The sequence below is a fragment of the Nymphaea colorata genome, chromosome 11 (assembly GCF_008831285.2).
Source record: "Nymphaea colorata isolate Beijing-Zhang1983 chromosome 11, ASM883128v2, whole genome shotgun sequence".
Lineage (NCBI taxonomy): Eukaryota > Viridiplantae > Streptophyta > Magnoliopsida > Nymphaeales > Nymphaeaceae > Nymphaea > Nymphaea colorata.
Window position 1 is genome coordinate 16,389,332 of NC_045148.1, and position 20,267 is coordinate 16,409,598.

The 20,267-nt window shown below is 37.9% G+C and overlaps 1 protein-coding gene across 2 annotated transcripts; it reads right to left on the minus strand.

Moving 5' to 3' along the window:
• Positions 1–1,854: 1,854 nt before the first annotated feature.
• On the minus strand, positions 1,855–11,525 carry LOC116264155 (protein MEI2-like 2). Of its 2 annotated transcripts, none has more exons than XM_031644207.1 (13): positions 11,240–11,525; positions 8,656–8,698; positions 8,325–8,468; positions 7,776–8,239; positions 5,905–6,063; positions 5,717–5,833; positions 5,477–5,628; positions 4,437–4,528; positions 3,364–4,330; positions 3,180–3,264; positions 3,031–3,099; positions 2,513–2,692; positions 1,855–2,207 (listed from the first exon to the last, which is right to left on the minus strand). In XM_031644207.1, the coding sequence occupies exons 2-13, from the start codon at positions 8,684–8,686 to the stop codon at positions 2,178–2,180; spliced, it is 2,490 nt and encodes an 829-aa protein (XP_031500067.1). In that variant the 5' UTR covers positions 8,687–8,698; positions 11,240–11,525; the 3' UTR covers positions 1,855–2,177. The 2 variants fall into 2 exon arrangements, with proteins under 2 accessions (XP_031500067.1, XP_031500066.1); XM_031644206.1 differs by having other exon boundaries at positions 1,855–2,419.
• Positions 11,526–20,267: the final 8,742 nt, after the last annotated feature.

Genomic DNA, 20,267 nt, shown 5'->3' on the forward strand with positions numbered 1-20,267 from the left:
GTTAATAAATTTTATTCTATTGTCATGTTTTTATCAGAAAAATCAGTCTAGTGAGAAGTCTACTAACATATTCGCAAACAAACAAACAAAAAAAAGAGTGCTAATCATTGACATATTAACATATGCTTCCATGAAACTATGTTTTCCTATGCAAAATCTAATGTTTTTGGCAGTATTATCACTGGGCAACACAGTATAGCTCATACTTGAAACCATGGCAAAAAAAAAAACAACAACTGTATTTTCGCAATATTTTCAGAACATCACTGAGTTTTGCTACTAAACATCATCATATGCTAATGCCATATCTTAAGATTCTAGGCTGTCTCATTTTTTATCTGAATACGGCATGAGGCAATGTTCGGAAATTGAAACCTAAGAAGTGTTAATACACATGCACGTTAGGCTCATCCTCTGCCCGCTAGATCACAAGTACTGTAAAGCTCCGCATGAGATGACCTTTTGAGTTAACAACTTCATGTGAGATGTCCATGGCCCTCACATGGAGAAGACGGGCATCTAGCTTCTTTTTCCGATGCAGACATCATGTTCCCCTCCTTTGAATAAGTTAATAAGCCGTATGCCCTTTATTATGGATTCCCCTAGTCATAGATGCCATATTCTGGAAGCACCATCTGCCCTTTATATCTATTAAAGTCTTACTGTTCTTCTCACATCCATCTGACTAAATTTGACATGCAGCAATAAGAACTGAATCAAGAAATGTACATTATGATCAAAATCAGGAGAAGAAAGGGCAGTTACATAAGTTCCGGCTCCCACAAGCAGCGGGTTATTACCATGGATGACCAATAACTCTGCTCATGACTAAGTTTGACCCATAGTCACAGTTTATTTGTTGCAAATCTACTTATCTGTTGATGTTTGTGTTATTAGTTTCTTACTTATTTTATTTTCTCCTCATTTTTAGTTTTTTTAAAGTTTTGAAGATTTACCTTTTTTTTTTTTCAAGCTCACCATATTATACCCGATAAAAACGTCACCGTTTAAAACTCCAAGATGTTATTTGTGACTATACTTCAACTCATGACCTTATAGAATAGGAACAAAACTGCGAATTTGTTTAAGCGCAAATAAGTGTATTACTCACATTATAAGACTTTACATTATTGGAAGGTGGAACAGTTGGTTCTTACAAGAGGAAACTTTACAACTTTTTCTTTTGCTTCAAAATGAAACAACTAGTTCAAAACAATGAGAAAGACTAGCGAGCCTGGTGACAGATATCCTTCCTCTGGAACAGGGTGCAGGCCTCCGGCTGATGAGGCCATACAGTTTTTGCAAGTTGCCTCCATGAACTTTGGGATCAAATAATGGCTCTATGTCGACAGGGAATACCATCGGAGTCCTGAAGATTAGCGTTTCAACTGCTACCCCGTGGGAAAGGTTTGATATTTTCTTCCTCCTAAATATCCAATTTTTAGTCAATAAGGTTTGGAAGCCTCCCTCATGCAGCCGTCTCCGGAATCAACTCAAGCTCTCTCGTACATCCCGAGTTAAAAGAAATAAATGACATGATCAGACTCATCATCGCCACATTAACCCAACCACCGTCGGGCCAGATTTCTATAAACCTTCGTTTCGGAGCACTATATGCTGGTGTCAAAGTTGAAATCACAACCCTGATATCATTTGGTAAACCATGTTTTCCACAAAGCACTGCATTAGGGACGGTGTTGACACCACCCAATGCAGAGTTCCCAACTTAGTCGTTTAATCCAAAACCATGTATCTAGTAAGAACATCCATATCAGAAACGGAAATCGCAAGGCAAATGCCATAGTCTGATATCCAAACATACATTGGAGAAACCAACGAATGGATGAAAAAAGAGGAAGAAAGAGTAGTGCTGGAGATGGATTGTACAGTCTTTGTAGATACAACTATGTTCACATATCACAACGGACAACAGGAGTCTCATATATGACTGTACATCGACAACCCCTATTTGACATTAACCACACCGCCCGACAAACATGACCAGTTCAGCATTAATTACCAAAGACAATAATGGACAAATTTGGTGAACACGCAACAACAAACAGAACTCAGCTTCACCTGTACACTTGGTTGTTATTTCCCTCCATTTTCTACAACAAAACGATTTCCTAACTCTTCATTCACAGCTTCTTCAGTCTCTAGACAAATAGCTCGGTTCATCCAACACTTTGGCAAGCGGGATCCACCTACGACATGAACCATACAATTTAATCACTATGTACAAGATTAACAGTTTCTGCCTCCAGCTAATGAAGCATTCACTGCCACCAGATCAGCCATCATTTTTCTCAGTTTTCTCACTACCCCAAACTGTTGTTGGGGTTTCTGACAGGCTATTGGAGCTGGATGCATCCAGTGGACGAGGACGCATATTCACATTGCTCAAAGGGAAAGGTTCCTGGATGAATATATTGCATCAGCAACCCATGCAAGGATGCCTGTGTATGTGTGTGTGGAAGCAGGCTAGAACAAATGAAATAGCATATGGTACCTGATCACCAGCCTCTGAGCCATCTGAGTGGAAAAGAATGGGGCGACAGCGCTTATCTTCATTCATTAGACTTGAATTCTGGAAATGGGTGACAAGGGCTGCCTTGCCTTGAATACGGGCATAAGCCAGTGAAGCCACCTTCTCACTGTTAAATTTCTCCCACTTCTTGCCATTGAATGCCTGCAAAAGCGTGAAAACAGTGACATGTCTTCTATTGCTGTCTAGCCCAAGTACAAATTATGTTTTTTGCAAGCAGATTTGGAGGACTCTGAAGAATGCCATTATCAACTGGATGTAAAGGGTCATATAGCTTCTATTTGTCTACAGGATGTGCAGGTGATTGAGTTCAGCTTGTGCCTTGCATGCACCCTCAGTGTGGAACCGAACAGTGGCTTTAATGAAACCAAAAATAGTAATATTACATTTAATAATTTGCATTACATGCAACTATGCAAGGATGGGTGATTTATCAGTTTTTAGTCACATAATAATACAGCCGGAAAAGGAAAACAGCAAACCTCAAAAAATGGAATGATGTATGACGGAGACACCATGTTTATGAAGGCATAACCCACATTGCACTTGTTCTGCAGACAAGGAGGAGAACATCAGGTTGAACTGCAGCTGTGAACAAGGATATATACTCCAAGGAATAAAAGAATATTACCTTGAAATCAATTGGCAAGTATAAAAAGTCATAAGTTCCCTTATGATTCTCATCAATGGCAGCAAGAAGCATCTTAGATGTGTACCTGAAGTTCAAGCATGTCAGCTTACCCCAGAGGTATGATGGCAGAAAAGAAAGAAGAAACAAGTACAGGATTCCGTTTTGTAACAGAGAAATATCATACTTGTTAGGGATATTTTTTATCATGAGTGTTGTCCGTGTGTCTTCACCACCCTCAATTTTTTCCAAGTCAAGTTGATATTGTTTTTTGTTGTCTAACTGGTTCACATTATTCTCAACTCGTCGGCTTCTTCCACGATCGGCCATCCCATCTATACTTGTAAATGGTCCAGCAAACGGGCTATTCCCAAGCATCATATGCCCCAACCTCTGTGAAGGCAAGACTCGGAAATTTGGGGAACCATTTTCAGGCATCATATTATTTGAAAGACCAATTCCAGAATTAATAGCAGTTCTGCCACCAATATTCATCAGGTAAGCTCCGTCATTGCGATTTAAACCCACACCCCCAAAAGCAGCAGCATTTATGAAGCTTGTTTCAGGAGAATCTGGAAAGAAACCATACTGCCTCTCAAACGGCATTCCAGATGGAGCAGAACCAACATGGTGCTGATGTGATGAACTCATGAATGAGCCTTGGCGACTTGAGTATGGATATCCAGGTCCTTGTCCAGTAGAGGTGAATGAGCGTCCAGCTGATGGCGCAGGCCATGCTGAAGAATGGGTATGTGAAGAGTAAGGGGTAGAACTACCCCAGAGAAACTGCGGCCCAGACAACGTACCAACACCAGATGCACTAGAAGAAGTCAGGCCAAAGGATGTTAAGCTTCCAGGGCTCTGGCCCATATTTGGCATCACAGTGTTGCCACTCTCCGGAAAGGAATGAGACTGCTGGATACCAGTTTCATTAATGGAAGTCCTGCTTGAGAATACTTGCTCTGTATGGCTGCCCCTACCTTGGTCTTTACCAATGGGTGCAATCTTGACAGTGTTAGACATTAGAGGTGGTAATATAGAAGCTAAACCAGGTAAATGGTTGCTGCCTATGGGACTAATAGTTCCCACACCTGGAGACTGATTGGAAGCGTGCAACAAACTATTTTCATTTGGGCTGTATGATGCCCAAGTACCTGTGACAAACAGTTGATCAATTCGTCTCTCTAAATTTCGCATATTAAAGCAGAATATGAATTCACACGCACAGAAAAGATCAACCAAAAAGCTCAGTAACAACACCTGGAGGAGAATTTCCGATTGGAGAACCTCCTGGAGGCCGAAAAGTTCTAGCTTCATCCTGGTCGAGCTCCTGGGTCAATTGATGCATCAAGCTGAAATGGACAGGAATCAAAATTGTTATAATCAAATAATCTATAGGATGAGAACCGACACTAAACTTGCTAAAGTACAATATCCTGTTGCACAAAGACAAGTCATATGCTAGCAGGCAGCCTGGAACAGGGGAAGTGAGTGTCAGTAATGTTCATCATAGAAGAAGATTGTGGATGTTGGAAAAGGTGGCAGAAGTGGAGGCTATAGAACGGAAGGAGTGCAGGTGATGGCTGACACTGCAGGTTGTGGTGGTCAATGGAAAAGGATGCAATTGTGGTAATTGATGCTGCCCAAGGAAAACAACTTTATGGGTACTGATCACCATAGGTTGTAGGTGCCATTGAGCAATGATGAATTAAAAATAAATAAATAAACAACATGACTCAATTTTTCAAGTAAGGCTATTTATATTTTCAAAAACCTTTGGCAAATAAATACAACACTAAACAAGCCTCCAGATAACCAAGAGCCCATTTGTAATTTTGTAAATAAGATAAGTAAGCAAATGGAGGCATACACAATGGAAATCAGGTTCGTGGTGGTTCTTGTAAATTTTTCACCTGGAAATGAAGTCCTAGTAAAAAATAAAACGCTTCAAAGAAGAATGGAATTTATGATGGAACGATGCTATAAAATGATCAAATAGTCTGGAACTTGATGGCTAGATAAAACCCATCTAATGGCAGCTCTACCGTGGCCTGCTGGTGAACACTGTATTATATAAAAGAACAAGATACATGAGAAAAGTTGTCTCTTCACAAAGAAATATTATCTGGGAGATGAGTATTTGTTGGCATAATAAAACCATGTGGCTACTAAAATGTAGACAACAAATGGTACTCTTTCACATACAAATTGCAGGACATGCTTGCAAACACCAGAATATTGGAAAAAGTTACAACAGTGCATCACCCAAGAGAGAGAGAGAGAGAGAGAGAGAGACTTACTTTCTTCGTGCTCCACCTGGACGGCTAGGCTCAAGCTTTATCTTTTTCCCAGCAATGTCACTCCTATTTAAAGAACGAAGAGCAGCTTCTGCTGCTCTGACATCATAGAACTCAATAAATTTATGATGCCGCTTATGTGGGGTCTCACGGATCTGTTTATAAAAACCAGGAGAAATTGAACTTTAAGAAGATGCACTAGCTGTAGAAGTAGAAATAAAACAAACAACAAAAAAGTTTAACCTCTTTGATTTCTCCATAAGCCCCAAATATCTGGCGGAGATCATCATTGGAAACCGAGGGATCCAGATTAAAAACTACAAGTGTTCCCTGATTTATATCCTTTTCCGAAGGGTTATCCTGGAATCCAACATAAAAAATTGTCAACACTGATCTAATTACAATGAAAAAAGAACATTTTTATGACAAACCTTTGGAATAGAAAAATGTATGTCAAGTTTCCTCCGGCGTAATGGCTTATTTTGCAGTGCACGCATTGCAGTTCGAGCATCACGAATATCATAATAAGATATCATCACAAATCCCCTGTGCTTGCAAGCAGTGTACAGAGTTCTGATGGCACCAAATTGCTACAGGGACAAACAAAAATAGTAAGACAGCATCACAACCTAAGTCACATGGATGCTGCAAAATGACTGCTGCACCCATGTCGACACGACTCGGGTGTGGGTGCAGCTCGGATTCGCACCCGACTCGAGTCAACAAGAGTTGGGGTGCGGCTGACCGCACCCGATCATTTTCATCCATTTTGGACATGCACCTGACTTGCATTTGACTCTAGTCGGGTGCGGTCAAACCACGTCAACATGGATGCTGCAAAATGACTGCTGCACCCATGTCGACACGACTCGGGTGTGGGTGCAGCTCGGATTCGCACCCGACTCGAGTCAACAAGAGTTGGGGTGCGGCTGACCGCACCCGATCATTTTCATCCATTTTGGACATGCACCTGACTTGCATTTGACTCTAGTCGGGTGCGGTCAAACCACGTCAAGTCTATTTTTGACCTTTCTTAATATTTTTTATTTTAAAAATTTTTAATGTTAAAAAGAGGGTTTAGCTTTTTTTTTTCATTTCTGTGTTCTGTCTTGGTTTTGTTTTTTTTTTTTGTTTACTTGTTCAATGTTTGTACTTTGTAAGCATTTTAATGTTTAATATGTTACAGTCATATACACAATACATTAGAACTTATAAGATGTAATATATAATATTCATATATAATTTATCCATAAAGTGTACAGTGTAAAGCGTATACTCTAAATTTCTTAATTCTTATATGTGTGTGTGAAATTAATAATATATATATATATATTAATAATAAATTAATAATAACAAATAAATATTTTCGCCGTACAGCCGCACCTAAATTTTTTGGGATGTACCGCTCTGGCACCCGCACCCCCACCCCACACCTATGTGACATAGATCACAACTCCACTTCATCAAAGGCTAAAAGCTTAACCATTTTACATGATTTCAAAAGTTATAAGAGTGATAACATGATAGTGAGCCTTCTGTTGATGATACAAAATCTTCTGTCCGTTTCCATAGTCCCAAACCTTGACAACCTTAAATTTTCCCAATCCTTTTCCATAACTCTATTTAAAATTTAAAAAAGCTCCTCAAAACTCAAACGAATGCTACTGAGCATGTTATCCTGTCACTAGAGCAAAATATATCCCCTCCTGTTTCCTTTTTATTCCTTCACTGCATAGGTAGTCGACACAAAATTCTATAGGATAGAATAAACAATAAAAATTTCAGAAGGTCGCCAAACATTGAGGGGCTACGTAACACAAGCACCTACTTTTTGAATGAACAAAAAGAGGGCGAAAGCAACAAAGTCTGAGACGCCACTCATGCTCCCCATATCACCTTTTCCTTTCCCTTTGAAGAATAAGCAGGTTCCATTCAATTTCTTGTGGATTTGATGATGGATAAACCTTTCGTCCTTTGTTCCACAGACATGCCTGGAAGAGCGCCGCACAAATGCCGACACAGCTCGACATGGGTGCAGGTGCAGGACATGGAAAATTACATTTTGTGTTTTTTGGGTCTATTTTGGTATTTCTTGTTTAGTAATTCATATTTTATGAATAAAAATAATAAATATATCTGCTTGTTTGTTTAAGATCTTATTGTTGTTTTATATATATATATATAGATGTCTGCACCCCCATCTATGTGATGTAGCTTTCCCCCTATGTCACTCCAGATTACACAAACCAGCATAGGCAGGAAATATGGAAAAGGAAAATTAAGACAGGGTACACATATCTACCTCAAATAATGACCGTAATTCTGAATCTTCAACATTGCTATTGATATTCCGCACAAACAATGTTCTCGATGGATGCTCACCATATGGATGCTCCCCAGCAACGGTCCCCACACCATTTGAAAGCCCATACTGCCCAGTTGCATTCCCAACATAATTATCTGAGATGCTTGCTTTTGCAAAACTCAGACTCAGGCTCTCCTGTGGCTCAAAATCCAACTCCATACCCCCTCCACTGCCAAAAAGATCATAATCATCCACATCATCAATATTACTGGGTAAGCCAGTCAGGTCGAAGTCGTCCATAATGCCTGCCAAAAGTTCATTCTCATCATCAGGCAGATCAACTGGATCGTGATCAATATCCTCAGTGGACTCCTTATTCTCTCTCTCAGAAAAAACTTGGTTTGAATTTGACGATGCAGTTCCCATAGCTTCCACATGCTTGTCCAAACTCTCAAAATTCACTGAAAATACCAATTACTAGAATTCCATCAAGTAGACATATGTAATGAAAAGAGTGATGAAAACAAACGGAGGCAGACAACTTACATTTTTCATGTGGCAAAACAGGCAAAGAACTTGAAAAAAGGCTGGTATCATCTGCAACCTGATATTTCTCTGACTTAGACTGAACTCCCCATGTAGTGTTCCCCACCTTTTGAGGAATCCTCATTGAGAATACTCTGCCCAGACCTGTAAGAAATAACACTCATCATAAGCAGTTGAAAATGGTAATGTGAATACAACCAAAATAATTTTTGTCATCCACATAAATATACATGACCAAAAAAGTGGGATCCACAAAAATGCCCTTGACCAATGGCACAGGAAGATCATTACAAATAGCTATTCAACCACATAACTAAGAGAAGGAGCAAACCTTGAGATGACAAGCCTGAAGACTCTGCCATTGTGTCAAAAATCTGTCAAAAACAAGCATGTCAGAAAACACATAGTTTGTAAGGTACATAACTCCATAGAAGTCATATTTTGTCAAGTTGTAAAAGCAACAGACCAACAGCAATCGTAAAACCATAGTTTTAAAGTTTTAAACCAACTCAGATGACATCTCTCCATATAATAAAATTTTAAACTGGCCATACCCCTCAAAGAAGTCACAATAAAAGCATACAGTCCATCAGTTCTTTTTAATTAAGGACAAAGAAGTTGTTCCAAAAGCTCAAAGTTCATAGCTGAAACAACATAAACAACAGCTTCCTAATGTAATATACAAGATACCAAAAGAAAAGATTAATACAAGACAAGTTACCCTTCTAGTGTACCAATCTTGCATCAAGTAGCTACTCTCAAAGTAATCCACTCTGCACCTGCGGAGTTAATTAACTGAAGTGCAACCTATTTCTTACTAGATGAAAAGCAAGTGTGCTTGTTATTGAAAATTGATATTAGCATTTGACATATAAAGCAGACGTTACAGTAATACTAGTTTGAGATAGTCAATGGATGCCTTCCTGAAATCCAAATAAGTTATGTAAGAGGAATCCTAGAGAGCACTATTATCTTTATTACTCGCAGCTTACATAGAAGGAGAAAATTCAGTCTCAAATACAATAAGGCTGAACACCCTGAGGGCCTGAGGCCATGAACAGTTTCTTCACATTCAGATTTGTAAACTTTCCTTTTACATCCTATCAGATGCATGGATAGAGGTCTGCCGAACCCATTAAAGGTGGGGAGCTTCATGTCGCACCAGCGTGGAAGACCCTTATTGCAAGGTGATTTTTCACGTGCTACAAATTTGGACCTTGACAAAAGTCAGGCAGAAGACTGAAACAGGCAAATTAGCCTGTCTTACTTAGCTCTGGCCACCACCAAAATAAGACTAGGATCATTGTCACAAATTATCGTTATAGGGAAAATATTGGAGAGATTTTTCTCGGGTATTTTTTGATGAAGTTTTTCTCAGGAAAAATTTCAGTAAATTTTAAAAGAAATCCTAGAACTTACGGAAAAATAAAATAAATGAGAAACTAATAATAGAAAAAAATCAGAAAATCACCAAAAAAACACAAAAAAGCCACAAAAAATGTGAAATCATTGCGATTTGCCAAGATTTTCAAAAGCTTGTGAGGTTTTTCTAATATTTTTGCTTTACATGATTTTTTTCATAAATGTCGAGAGATTTTCTAAAATCTCATGATATTTGTGACAGTGAGTTTAGGACAATCAGCTTGAGACATCAAAGACAGAATCCCAGCTGATTCCAGTCCTGACATTGGGTTTTAAATTTTTAATCACACTGTGGCAGTATCCATATGACTTCACAGCATCTTAGTTACCTATTTCATGTTATTTTCTAGATTTTGTATAATGTCAAGATTCAAAGTCATTGATATGGAAATGATTTATTGGTTATCCAGACTAGGTCTTCGTCAGGATGTTGTTCTAGACATGCTGATATAACACACAGAGGTTTTCAGTAAAATTGCCACATGACAAGCACCCCAATGATTCCTGCATGCAACCTTATATTACAAAACGGACGTGCAGTTAGAAGTATTATATTCATAGACACTTTATATCAAAATGTTGTCTTTTAGTGTCATATACGAAGGTTGATTTTATCCAAGGCAGGGAAAAAATTAAAACAAAGTAGCACAAACTTGTCTCTGAAGTAGTAGAAGAAAAACAATCTGTAGCAATTCGCAATCACTACTCAGATGACTAGAGAAACCACATTTCGCGTAGCCTATATCCCAACCAAAGTTCAACAACAGAAGAACTCGTCGTTTGGGGAATCATTTGTACAATACCCACAAGTTAATCTTCAAAAAACAACCTCGAGATGGAGACAAACAATCATAAGCTTCAATTCCTGCGCAACCATCAAGGAACTAATTCTTCTCCTACTTACAGAGCGGTAGCTTAGTCCTCTTCATGAACCGCCCACACAATTTGCATAACATAAGAAATTTAAAGAAATAAACAACGGAAAGTCATGAAAACTGTCAATTTCCCAAAAGACTACATTATTCACAAGCATGCACACACAACCATATTATAACCAGAAACACGAAGATCAAAATCAAAGAACTTTCTTATTTTGACCACACAATCACAGATAACATCATCTCATGAACCGAAGACTCCGTCTCAAGCACACTAAAGGCAAAGAAAAGAAGGAACGCCCAACACCAGGAACTAACACAGCTCCAGAGTTCATGCAAGAAATAGGCTAAAACCATTCAGATCCCCACCAAAAAATCTTCCACTAAACCAAGAGAAAAGAGTTTTAACCCCGACCCATTCTCCCACTTCAACCAACACATTTATTTAGCAAAATATGTGTAAAGATTCTCTTTGGAAAGAAAGGGGAAGGCATCCAGAACCAATGAACAAAATCAAGTAAGCTCGATTTTTTTCCGCGGATCGAAGACCTCTTCTCTGCGACTGATTAGAGGGACTAAAAGTAGCAAACGAGAAGATGGCACCAAGGAATTCACCTGCTGAGGAAATTGGGAGCTCAGAGTTTTCTCACATATGCTGTTGCCGCTGGAGAGAGAAACCAAAAAAATGAACAGGCATGCTTCCTCTTCAACTCTCACAGTCTGTGCCTGGCCCCCTCCCTCTGTGATCGTCCTCTTTCCTCGACGACCACTGGTAGAAATTTACCAGAAGAGGTCGAATCTTATACGTTTCACAGATAGGAGAGAAGTACATGGGAGGTGATGAGCTCCTCCTCGTTGGTGGCTTCGACCTCATTCAACTCGATTTAAACATAATTTGGCGTCCGTTGACGCTGGCGCTCCACAGGGGCTTGATAATATACTATTTAAAAAATTTCAGCCGGTCCTAGTACTTCTCGTTAACGTCGATCGAGGCCTAGAGTTTTCTGTTTCCTTAATGGGTGCCACATGTTTTCTAGAATTGCTCTGCTGAGCAATCAGAAAAAAAAAAATTGTCAACACTCTTCTCTTTCTTTCATTAATTTCAATATTAATAGTCCCCACTTTCCCAATATAAGTAGCCGACTTTTTTTTGTAGGATGACGAATGATACTTATGTGACACAAAGGATTAGACTCAATCCAGGAAAAAGAGAAATATGAGCCTCCTTGGCATGATTATGAGTAAAAGTTGGTTCGTTCATAAAAAGATCTTTTTTTATAATGTATTTTGGCCATATTTGAGAAGAGGAGAGCAAAGTTCATTGGTTTTCTTTGGAACCACTAAAACGTTTAATTTGGTGTTAACAGCCAATGCTTTTTCAACTTCATTAGAAAATGCACCAAAGTTTTTTTTTATTTATTTTTAAACGTTTTTTTTTTCTCTCTTTTTCTAACATTTTTTACCGTCTTGGCATCAGTTTAGCTAACCAGGGTTCCTTCTGTCTTGCCGCGGCTGAGTCTCGGATTCACCTTTTTGCCTCTTGTCATTTATTCTTGGCATTTCCTTGTTAATAGTCTTCCAAACTTACATTGCATTCGTCTTTTTTTTCTCTTCTATTCTTCCTCTAACTTGACTATTTCATGGGATCGTGTTTAGAAGTTGTGGCTCATTTCAGCTTGGAGGTGCATTTGGGAGGAGCACAATAACAGAGTCTTCAAGGGCACCTTTTCTTCGCCGGAGTCTGTCACTCGTTTTGTGCAAGGAGATGTTCATTTTGCCATTTGGCTGTGGCGGCGTCCTCCTTATGCGGCTGGGTGATGGTGTCGTTCCGTCCTTTCACTCTCTTCTCACTCATCTTATTTCATTTTTTGTGAGTTATATTGTATATTTTCTCTTTTGCTTCTTTTTTGCAGTTTGTTATTGAAACTATGAGAATTCTTGTATCTAGGGGACTTATCGTCTCTAAATTTTGATATACATTTCCTCAAGCGCACAAAAATTTCACAAATTTTATGATTTTTAAAGTAGGTGTGTAATATCTGACTTTTTAGTGCATTTTTTTTTGTGTTCGAATGCATTTTGATGTGCTTTTCGAAGCCATTTCTTATGGCTAACAACATACGTTGTTTTTTTGGTACCGGTTGATGAGACCATACCCACCCAATAAGTAGAGTTCATTTCAAGCTACTAAATGACATGAACTGCGTCGAAATCAGACACTCAGTTGAAGTCTAAGTTCTTTTTTGGGTAGAATTTTAAGGCAATCCAATAAAATTTAGCTGGAAGCCAGTAAGAGGATTTGAAAATTGTTAATAAGAAGACTAGTATCTTAGTATAACTAAGAATAACCTTAATTAACTACATGATTCACTTTCATCACTCTTCAAATTGCTATCTGGGTTAATAAAAAATTTGAAGAAATTGGAGAGTTTCTTGAAACCCACCGTATAATATGAAAGAGATAGAGAGCGGTATATATATATATATATATATATATATATATATATATATATATATATATATATATATATATATATATATATATATATATATATATATATATATCCAATGAGCATACCACAATAAAAAATATAAGGTTAATTGCAAGAGATGCAATACTGTAGCTAAGTAAGCATAAATCATGCAAGGAAATAACAAATAAGCATAGTCATATCTACATTCTTAAAACATTCATTTCTTTGGTAATCTGATGGATAGTGACAACTTCACCTTTAATTTTTGGACTCCAAAGGAACATGAAGAGGTTTAATATAAATCTACTTCCAATTTCTAGATTCCAGCGGAGTGTTAAAAAGATAAATCTATACTCGCCTCCAATTTTTAAGAAGAATTTTTAGGAGCTTACTTGTGAATCCACTTTCAATTTCTAGACTCCAAAACATTGTTAGGAAGTCATTCATTTTATTTGCATCTAATCAAGTCAGAGAGCAGCGGGTAATTCAGGTCATATAGAAGGCTAATTACGTCACACAAGTTAGATGCATGGGGGACACGTCATACATAGATATTATTTTCTATCCAAAGTATATTTATAAAATATCGAAATTATTTTCTTTATGGTTAAATAAACAAATGGTCACTTATTAGGAAACATTTTATATGATGTGCTACGATATCGGTATTCTCGGGTAACAATGCGCTGAATTTTGCTAAAAAAAAAGGTAGCCGTTTCATGGTGCAATAAATGTGATTCGGTGCATATTGCTAAGTGAGAACACCACAAAGTGGCATTGAATGATCTGGATGAAACGAGAAGCTTGGATCCCAGAAAAAGGGTCCCGACTCTTTCAAATATATTTCTTAAATCCATCTACATTGCCGCATTCCCTGTGACCTGATCACAAGATCATAGAAACTGTTTAGTGAAGTGAAAAACCAAAAAGGAAGTCATCATAATATTTTGAAAGAGAGTATATATTTTGTGGCACGTGTTGCCGGCTTACTGTGTCTGGTTCGGCCAAGCCAATAAAAAGATATGCTGTTTGGTTAGCTTAGGCATAGTTCGGAAACGTAACAATGAAAGACTTTGTTGTTCATTTAGCGGTGTAACCAAGATCCTTGGGCTTGAATACATGAAACTTTAGGTCAAGTTGGGTGAAAAGTTTTAGTTAGAAGTGTCGGGAGATTTGGAATCATTATGAAACTTTAGCATCAGCATTAAAGTTTCATCTCAAGATGTGAAACGTTAGTGCCAGAAGAAATTTTTTGCATGTTAACTTGTCAATGTACAAATTGGGTAAACAGTTGGTGCAACAAAAATTCCACAACAAAAGTTATTGGATATTAAATACCCAGCAGTTTTAAGCCCAAGAATTTAATTCCATGCATTCAAACGGGCCTCATCCTAGACCCTTATGACTATGCATGAGGAAATGGCGAATCTGCTGCGACTAGTCATATCAGCTGCTGACCCAATTCAAAGAAAGAATACATTTCATGAAAAGAGGAGTTGTGATGTTTGGCATGTGCACACGCACACATGCTACTTTTGCATAGGAGAAGGTTGAAAAAGCAGTAAGCTCCAAATTTTTATAAATAAATGAAGCCATCGGCAGAGATGAGCCTGAAGCAAATATCTCATCAAACACTATCAAACACTTTTTGGAGAAAGAAAATTGGTGAGCTGCCGGTGGGTAAAAAAGGGTACTGGGCCAGCCCGATCAAATTATTGGGCTGGTCCGGGTGGGCTCCATAATATTTTTTAATATATATTTTATTAATTTTTATATATAATTATAATATTTTATTACAATTAATTATATTTATATATTATTTTATATTAAAAATATATATTTGTTAATTTAACGAGGCCGAACTCGAAATGTTGGGTAGAGCCCAGGCCCTACCCAGCCTGACCAATCATTATGGGCTCAACTTAATTCACAACCCACAAGTTGCGACAACTTATTACTGTAGCTGTTGCTTCCTTTCGTTATTTTCTTTCTTATGATAATTATATATCAAAGGCGGCACTTGGATATGAGAAGGAGACTGTGCCTGAGCCATTTGTAGTTTGTATAGGCAATTGCCCACAGTCTACAACATATATTTTATTTATACATACATACTTTATTATTTTTTATTTATTTTTATATAAGTATCATTTAAGGTTTAAAAAATAATGATACCCTTTGGCGAGAAATTGTTGACTCTACCACTAAAAAGAAAGAAAAGAAAGAAAAAAAAGAAAGAAAAGAAAGAAAAAGAGGAGTTTTGACTGATAATTCTGACCTTCATCACCGTCCAACTCTTTAGTTTCAAATTAATTTATGTCTTATTAACAAAAAAATTGAGATATTTAAGAGTATATTCTCATTTTATACGATAAAAAGAGGACGGGGCACCAACGGTAGTCATCAGTAGTTAATTATTTATGCCAGAGTCGACCAGTCAATGGCTGAAAATGCACGGAGAAAAAGAAACAAAAAATTCTTTATTTATTCCTTTCCGAATGAAGAATCGGATGCAAGGAACAATTTATTAAGAGAATAAAATAGAGAGAGAAAGGTGAAATATGAGGTCAAGATAACTCCTGATCTTTGAATACAATTATTTTTTTTAATGGGGTTGAAAATGGAAGCAAAAGTATTGAATGTACAGATGGAGTAGATGCTGTGAAAGGAGGTTGCGTTTCAGAATTCTTTTGCTTGTTCATCACCGCAAGCAAAAGGAGAAGAAGATAGTTTTTTTTGCGTGGGGACAAACTTCTCTTCACAATTTTGAAAAACTGCGACTCCATTTTACGTGTTTTTTTACACAGGCTTTAGCTTCGCTTCTTGATATTGTTGCTGCCGTGGTTGAATGACTAGCGATTATGAAGGAGTTGGCGCAATGGATGCGGTAGCGACAATTGGTCTTCATATTAAATTTATGTGATATCAACTCTTTATATTGCAAAAGGAAGAACGAAACACTGTACGGACCGTCATTCCAAAACAGGCCTCATAAAGACTTTGTTTCGGAATTTTCAACCTTTTCAAGTTTAGTTTCTCATGTCAAAAAGAAAGAAAGAAGTCAATTTCTTAAGATTTGTTTATAAATCCATGAATTCAGTTTCCATTTCAACTTCTTAAGGTTGGTTTATAAATCCATGAATTCAGTCTCCATTTCGATTTTTTTTTTCCTCAAGAATATTCTTATGATATTCTACTAGCCATTTAATCCACAATACCAATGAAAGGATTGAGCTCTCATGAGAAACTAAATTCAGTATTGTCGGCACAGGTAGGGATTCGATGGCAATGAATCGGATTCAGATTAGATTAGATATGAGATGAACTACTTTATAAAAGTTGGATATGAAAAAAAATTAACAAGAAATATTGAATTTAGTTTTAAGAAATGACATCCCATCGAATTTGGATTTAGTTTTAAATAAATATGAGACGGAATTCGAATGCAGTTTCAAATAATTAAATATTATATCCAATATACATGCATTTTGAAAATCGGTTTTTAATAGTTCAGATTCAATTGTACATTTATAAGTGAGGTTCAAATTCAGATGTAAAATAAAAGTCCCAATAAATGAGTACCCAATTGCTTAACTCAGTGGGTCATTTTGGGTGAGAGCATAGTTGGCTGACTCGTCGACTTGGCTCAACAATCACCCAAGTCAGCTTGAATCACTCGAAAACCTAACCATGAGTCAAGGTTGGCCGGGCTCGCCCCTCACTCGTCATGACTCAGCCAGTCTAGGCCGGACTTGTTCTGACTTGCCAGATTCAGATTATTTTAAAACTCGAGTCGACGAGTCACCATGCTGACCTGGTGATGCAGACATCTTCCGATCCGAGTCCAAATCACGAGTTTGCCAACTATAGGCGAGAGTATAGAACAAGGCATGAGGGAGCATTTTGTTCTATGGTGTCACGGCCTAGGTAGACCCCTCTGCCTCTGCCCCCTGCATTCGTTTGATAGCATCGATCTCAGGTTTGAGGTGATATGAGATCCAAGGCAATCAAACACAACTATAGATGGCAAACTTGCTGGTTGGCTTGGGAATCGCTCGAGCCAGCTCGAATCTCGAAAAAAAACCTAGACACAAGTCAAGGTTGGCCTAGCTTGGGCCTGACTGTGACTCGCCCCGACTCGGCCTGACGAAGCCCGACTTGGCTTGACTCGGCCCCAACTCACCTGATCAAACTGCAGTGATTTACATTATGGTGAATCAACTTGCTGACCCAGTGACACTGCCATTTGTCGAGCAAATCCGAGTCATAAGTTTGTCAACTATGAACACAACCTATAAAATTCATCGCACGCATATCAGAGGCTATAACACTGACCTATATTAGTCTACAAGTTGGAGAAACTGAATTTTGTTTGAAATGTAATCACCAACTCTCTTTTAGTAAGATATTCAATTGGGAGAACACTAAGAAAGGAAAACATAAAATTATAGGAGATTGGGATGCCAATTGATAAGCCAACTTGGAAAAATAAGATTTCAGGTTAATGGAGGACAACACAAAAGCAATCTGCCGACAATGCTTCTAAATATATCTAATCTTCAAATCCTTATGGCGAATACCTTTTTGGCTCGCAGCAAACATCAAATAGTGGGAGCTGCGCCTTTTTCCACTCATATTTGTGTATTCTTTTCTTCCATGAAGCACATTGCTGCGTCGTTTGGTTCTAGAACGAGAGGCGGCAGAACGAACACCTCTGTTCCTGCTGATGGTGGGTGAGACCCACAGGTGCGTGACAAACGCGGGACAGTGGACCGTCCGGAACAACGCGTTCCTCGTGGCCCGACGGTCCGACGGACCCAAAAAAGTGTTCCGCCGAATGGAATGGTCGGACGAAATGCGTTCGAACGCCTCCTCCGAAGGCCACTGCCGTTCTCATCGACCCTCCTCTCCTCTGAGACACAATGCATCGTCTTCCCTTGCTACACTCCCCTTGCAAATGGTAACTCTATTTTTTCCATAATCTTCTTCTTCTTCTTCCCCTTCTACATCTTTTCTCTAATTTAATTTCTTCTTGCCATCTTTCTCTCTCTCTCACTCCCTCTTACTACACCAGCCCTTATATAGCTCCGCTACTGCCTGCCATATGTTTCGAACGAGAGGTGTCTAGAACAAAGTGTTCTAGATCTGACTTGTTATGCAATTAAAGCCCGAGTTGTTCTTTCAAAGGCCTGTCGGAAGACAGATTATCTTCGACTTGCGATCATGGAATGGGTTGTCCCACCTACTCTTGCTTTCCAGACTCCTTTGAGTGTATTTTTTATCTAGAATCTCTTGCTTTTGATTTATATGTGTTTGTTTCAAAAGTATAGCTCAAGACCTCGGAAGTAAGGAAAAAGAGAAACTTTCAAGTCTTCTTTGGGCAGTGGGTTGTTAACTTCTGGCCCACCAAAAATAATGACATCTTTTTTTTCGATTTTATTGCAACATAAAACTACACTTAGGTTGGAAGACTTGACGAATTATAACCCCACCATTAGTACCTTACCAAGAGTTTCTATATGTTTTAACTTGCACAAAAAATGACCCCTATTGGTAGCAAAGATACTTTATAAGTATCTCGTGAATGTACCTAAATTTCATGGAACACTAAAACTAATGTTTCGTGTATGTAGCCCAATCTTTAGAGCAGATTCATGAGACACTCACAAAGTATCCCTAATGATTAAATAATTAACTTTTACAAGAGAATCAATATCACTAAAATTTCAACAATTCCCTTAAAAAAAAAAAAATTTTCCCATGCAATTATGTTGACCTCATTGGCATCCAAAGCACAAAGGAAGTGAAAAGCCCCTTCTTGAGATGGTTAATTTCCATATAAAGTCCAATTTTTGTGGCTTGTCAACCAAACAGGCCCCAGTGCATGTAATCCGCGAAGCTTACCACGTCCCATCCACTCCACATTCCTAAGTCAAGTCCACTAAACAAACAAAGCTCGCAACCTATATCTCTATTGGTCGGATCAGATGCAGATGCGGTGCCGGAGCCAGAAATTTCTGACTATGGGGCCTACTATTTTACTTTTCAAGTTTTAAGAGATACTCATATGTAAAAAAAAAAAAAAAAAGGAGTATCATATAAAGTAATTGTCCACACCAGCCACAACGTAGCTGAGCATCGATCAGACGTAAAAAGTTCCCAGTTTGGATGAAGGTAAAACCATAATATTAACATCAAAATGGTTTTCTTTGAACTAGCTTTGCAATATGGTTTTAGCATATTTGTGACATGTCATTATCAAGTTCCAACAAATATTGATTACAAGCATTTGGACAATTTGATTGTCTCCCTTTGTATGGAAGATAAAATGTTCGTTTGTTATTAAAAGGGTAGAGATCAGGTCACCCTCCGGTTTCACTACCTTTACCTTTTCAGCAATCATCTCCCCCTCTTTTGATTTCTTCCCACTTAACCTTTTCCTTGGTAGAACAATCCAAAAGCAAACCCAGATGTGAAATCTCATTGGATGAGTGGAGGAACGAATTGGTCCTAGTCTAAGAGCAGGTACGTATACATATACTTTTTTTACTTTTCTAATGTAAAAAAGTAATGTGCAAAATGTGAACAAATATATAATAAGAATTAATGTTCTTATACTTTTAAAATATTAAACATAACTGATGTTACTGGTGCAGTACCATGTCCCATCTGCTCCACATTTCTAAGTCAAGTCTACCAGACAAACAAAAATCACCAAGATATGGCTACAAATTTTTTGTTGGTTTTCTCATAAGTTCAAAGGATGCCAGATTACCACAAACGATTTTTCTGTACATCACTATATATCCAAAGATAAGTGTTCCTCTTGGGTAGTAAGAATCGGAAATCGACCAAGTCAGCCAATTCATCTCTAAAAGATATTATGATTTTGTGATTAAAGTAAGAAAAACTTTCAAAACCTTTTCAGAAAATAATACAAAAGGGCTAAAAAGCTGAGAGAGAGAAGAAAATGATGACGGAGGAACAGTTGAAAACCAAACACATTTCATTCAGCTAAAACCTTCACTGGGGTTTGCAGTTTTACTGCAAAAACTCATGATCAACAGAAGAAAAACAGGTGAAAACCTTCTTCTAGATCACAAATAAAGAGAAGATGTTTCATCTTTTCTTTTCCTTAGTTTTATTTTATAAGTTAGTGGCCGATAGGT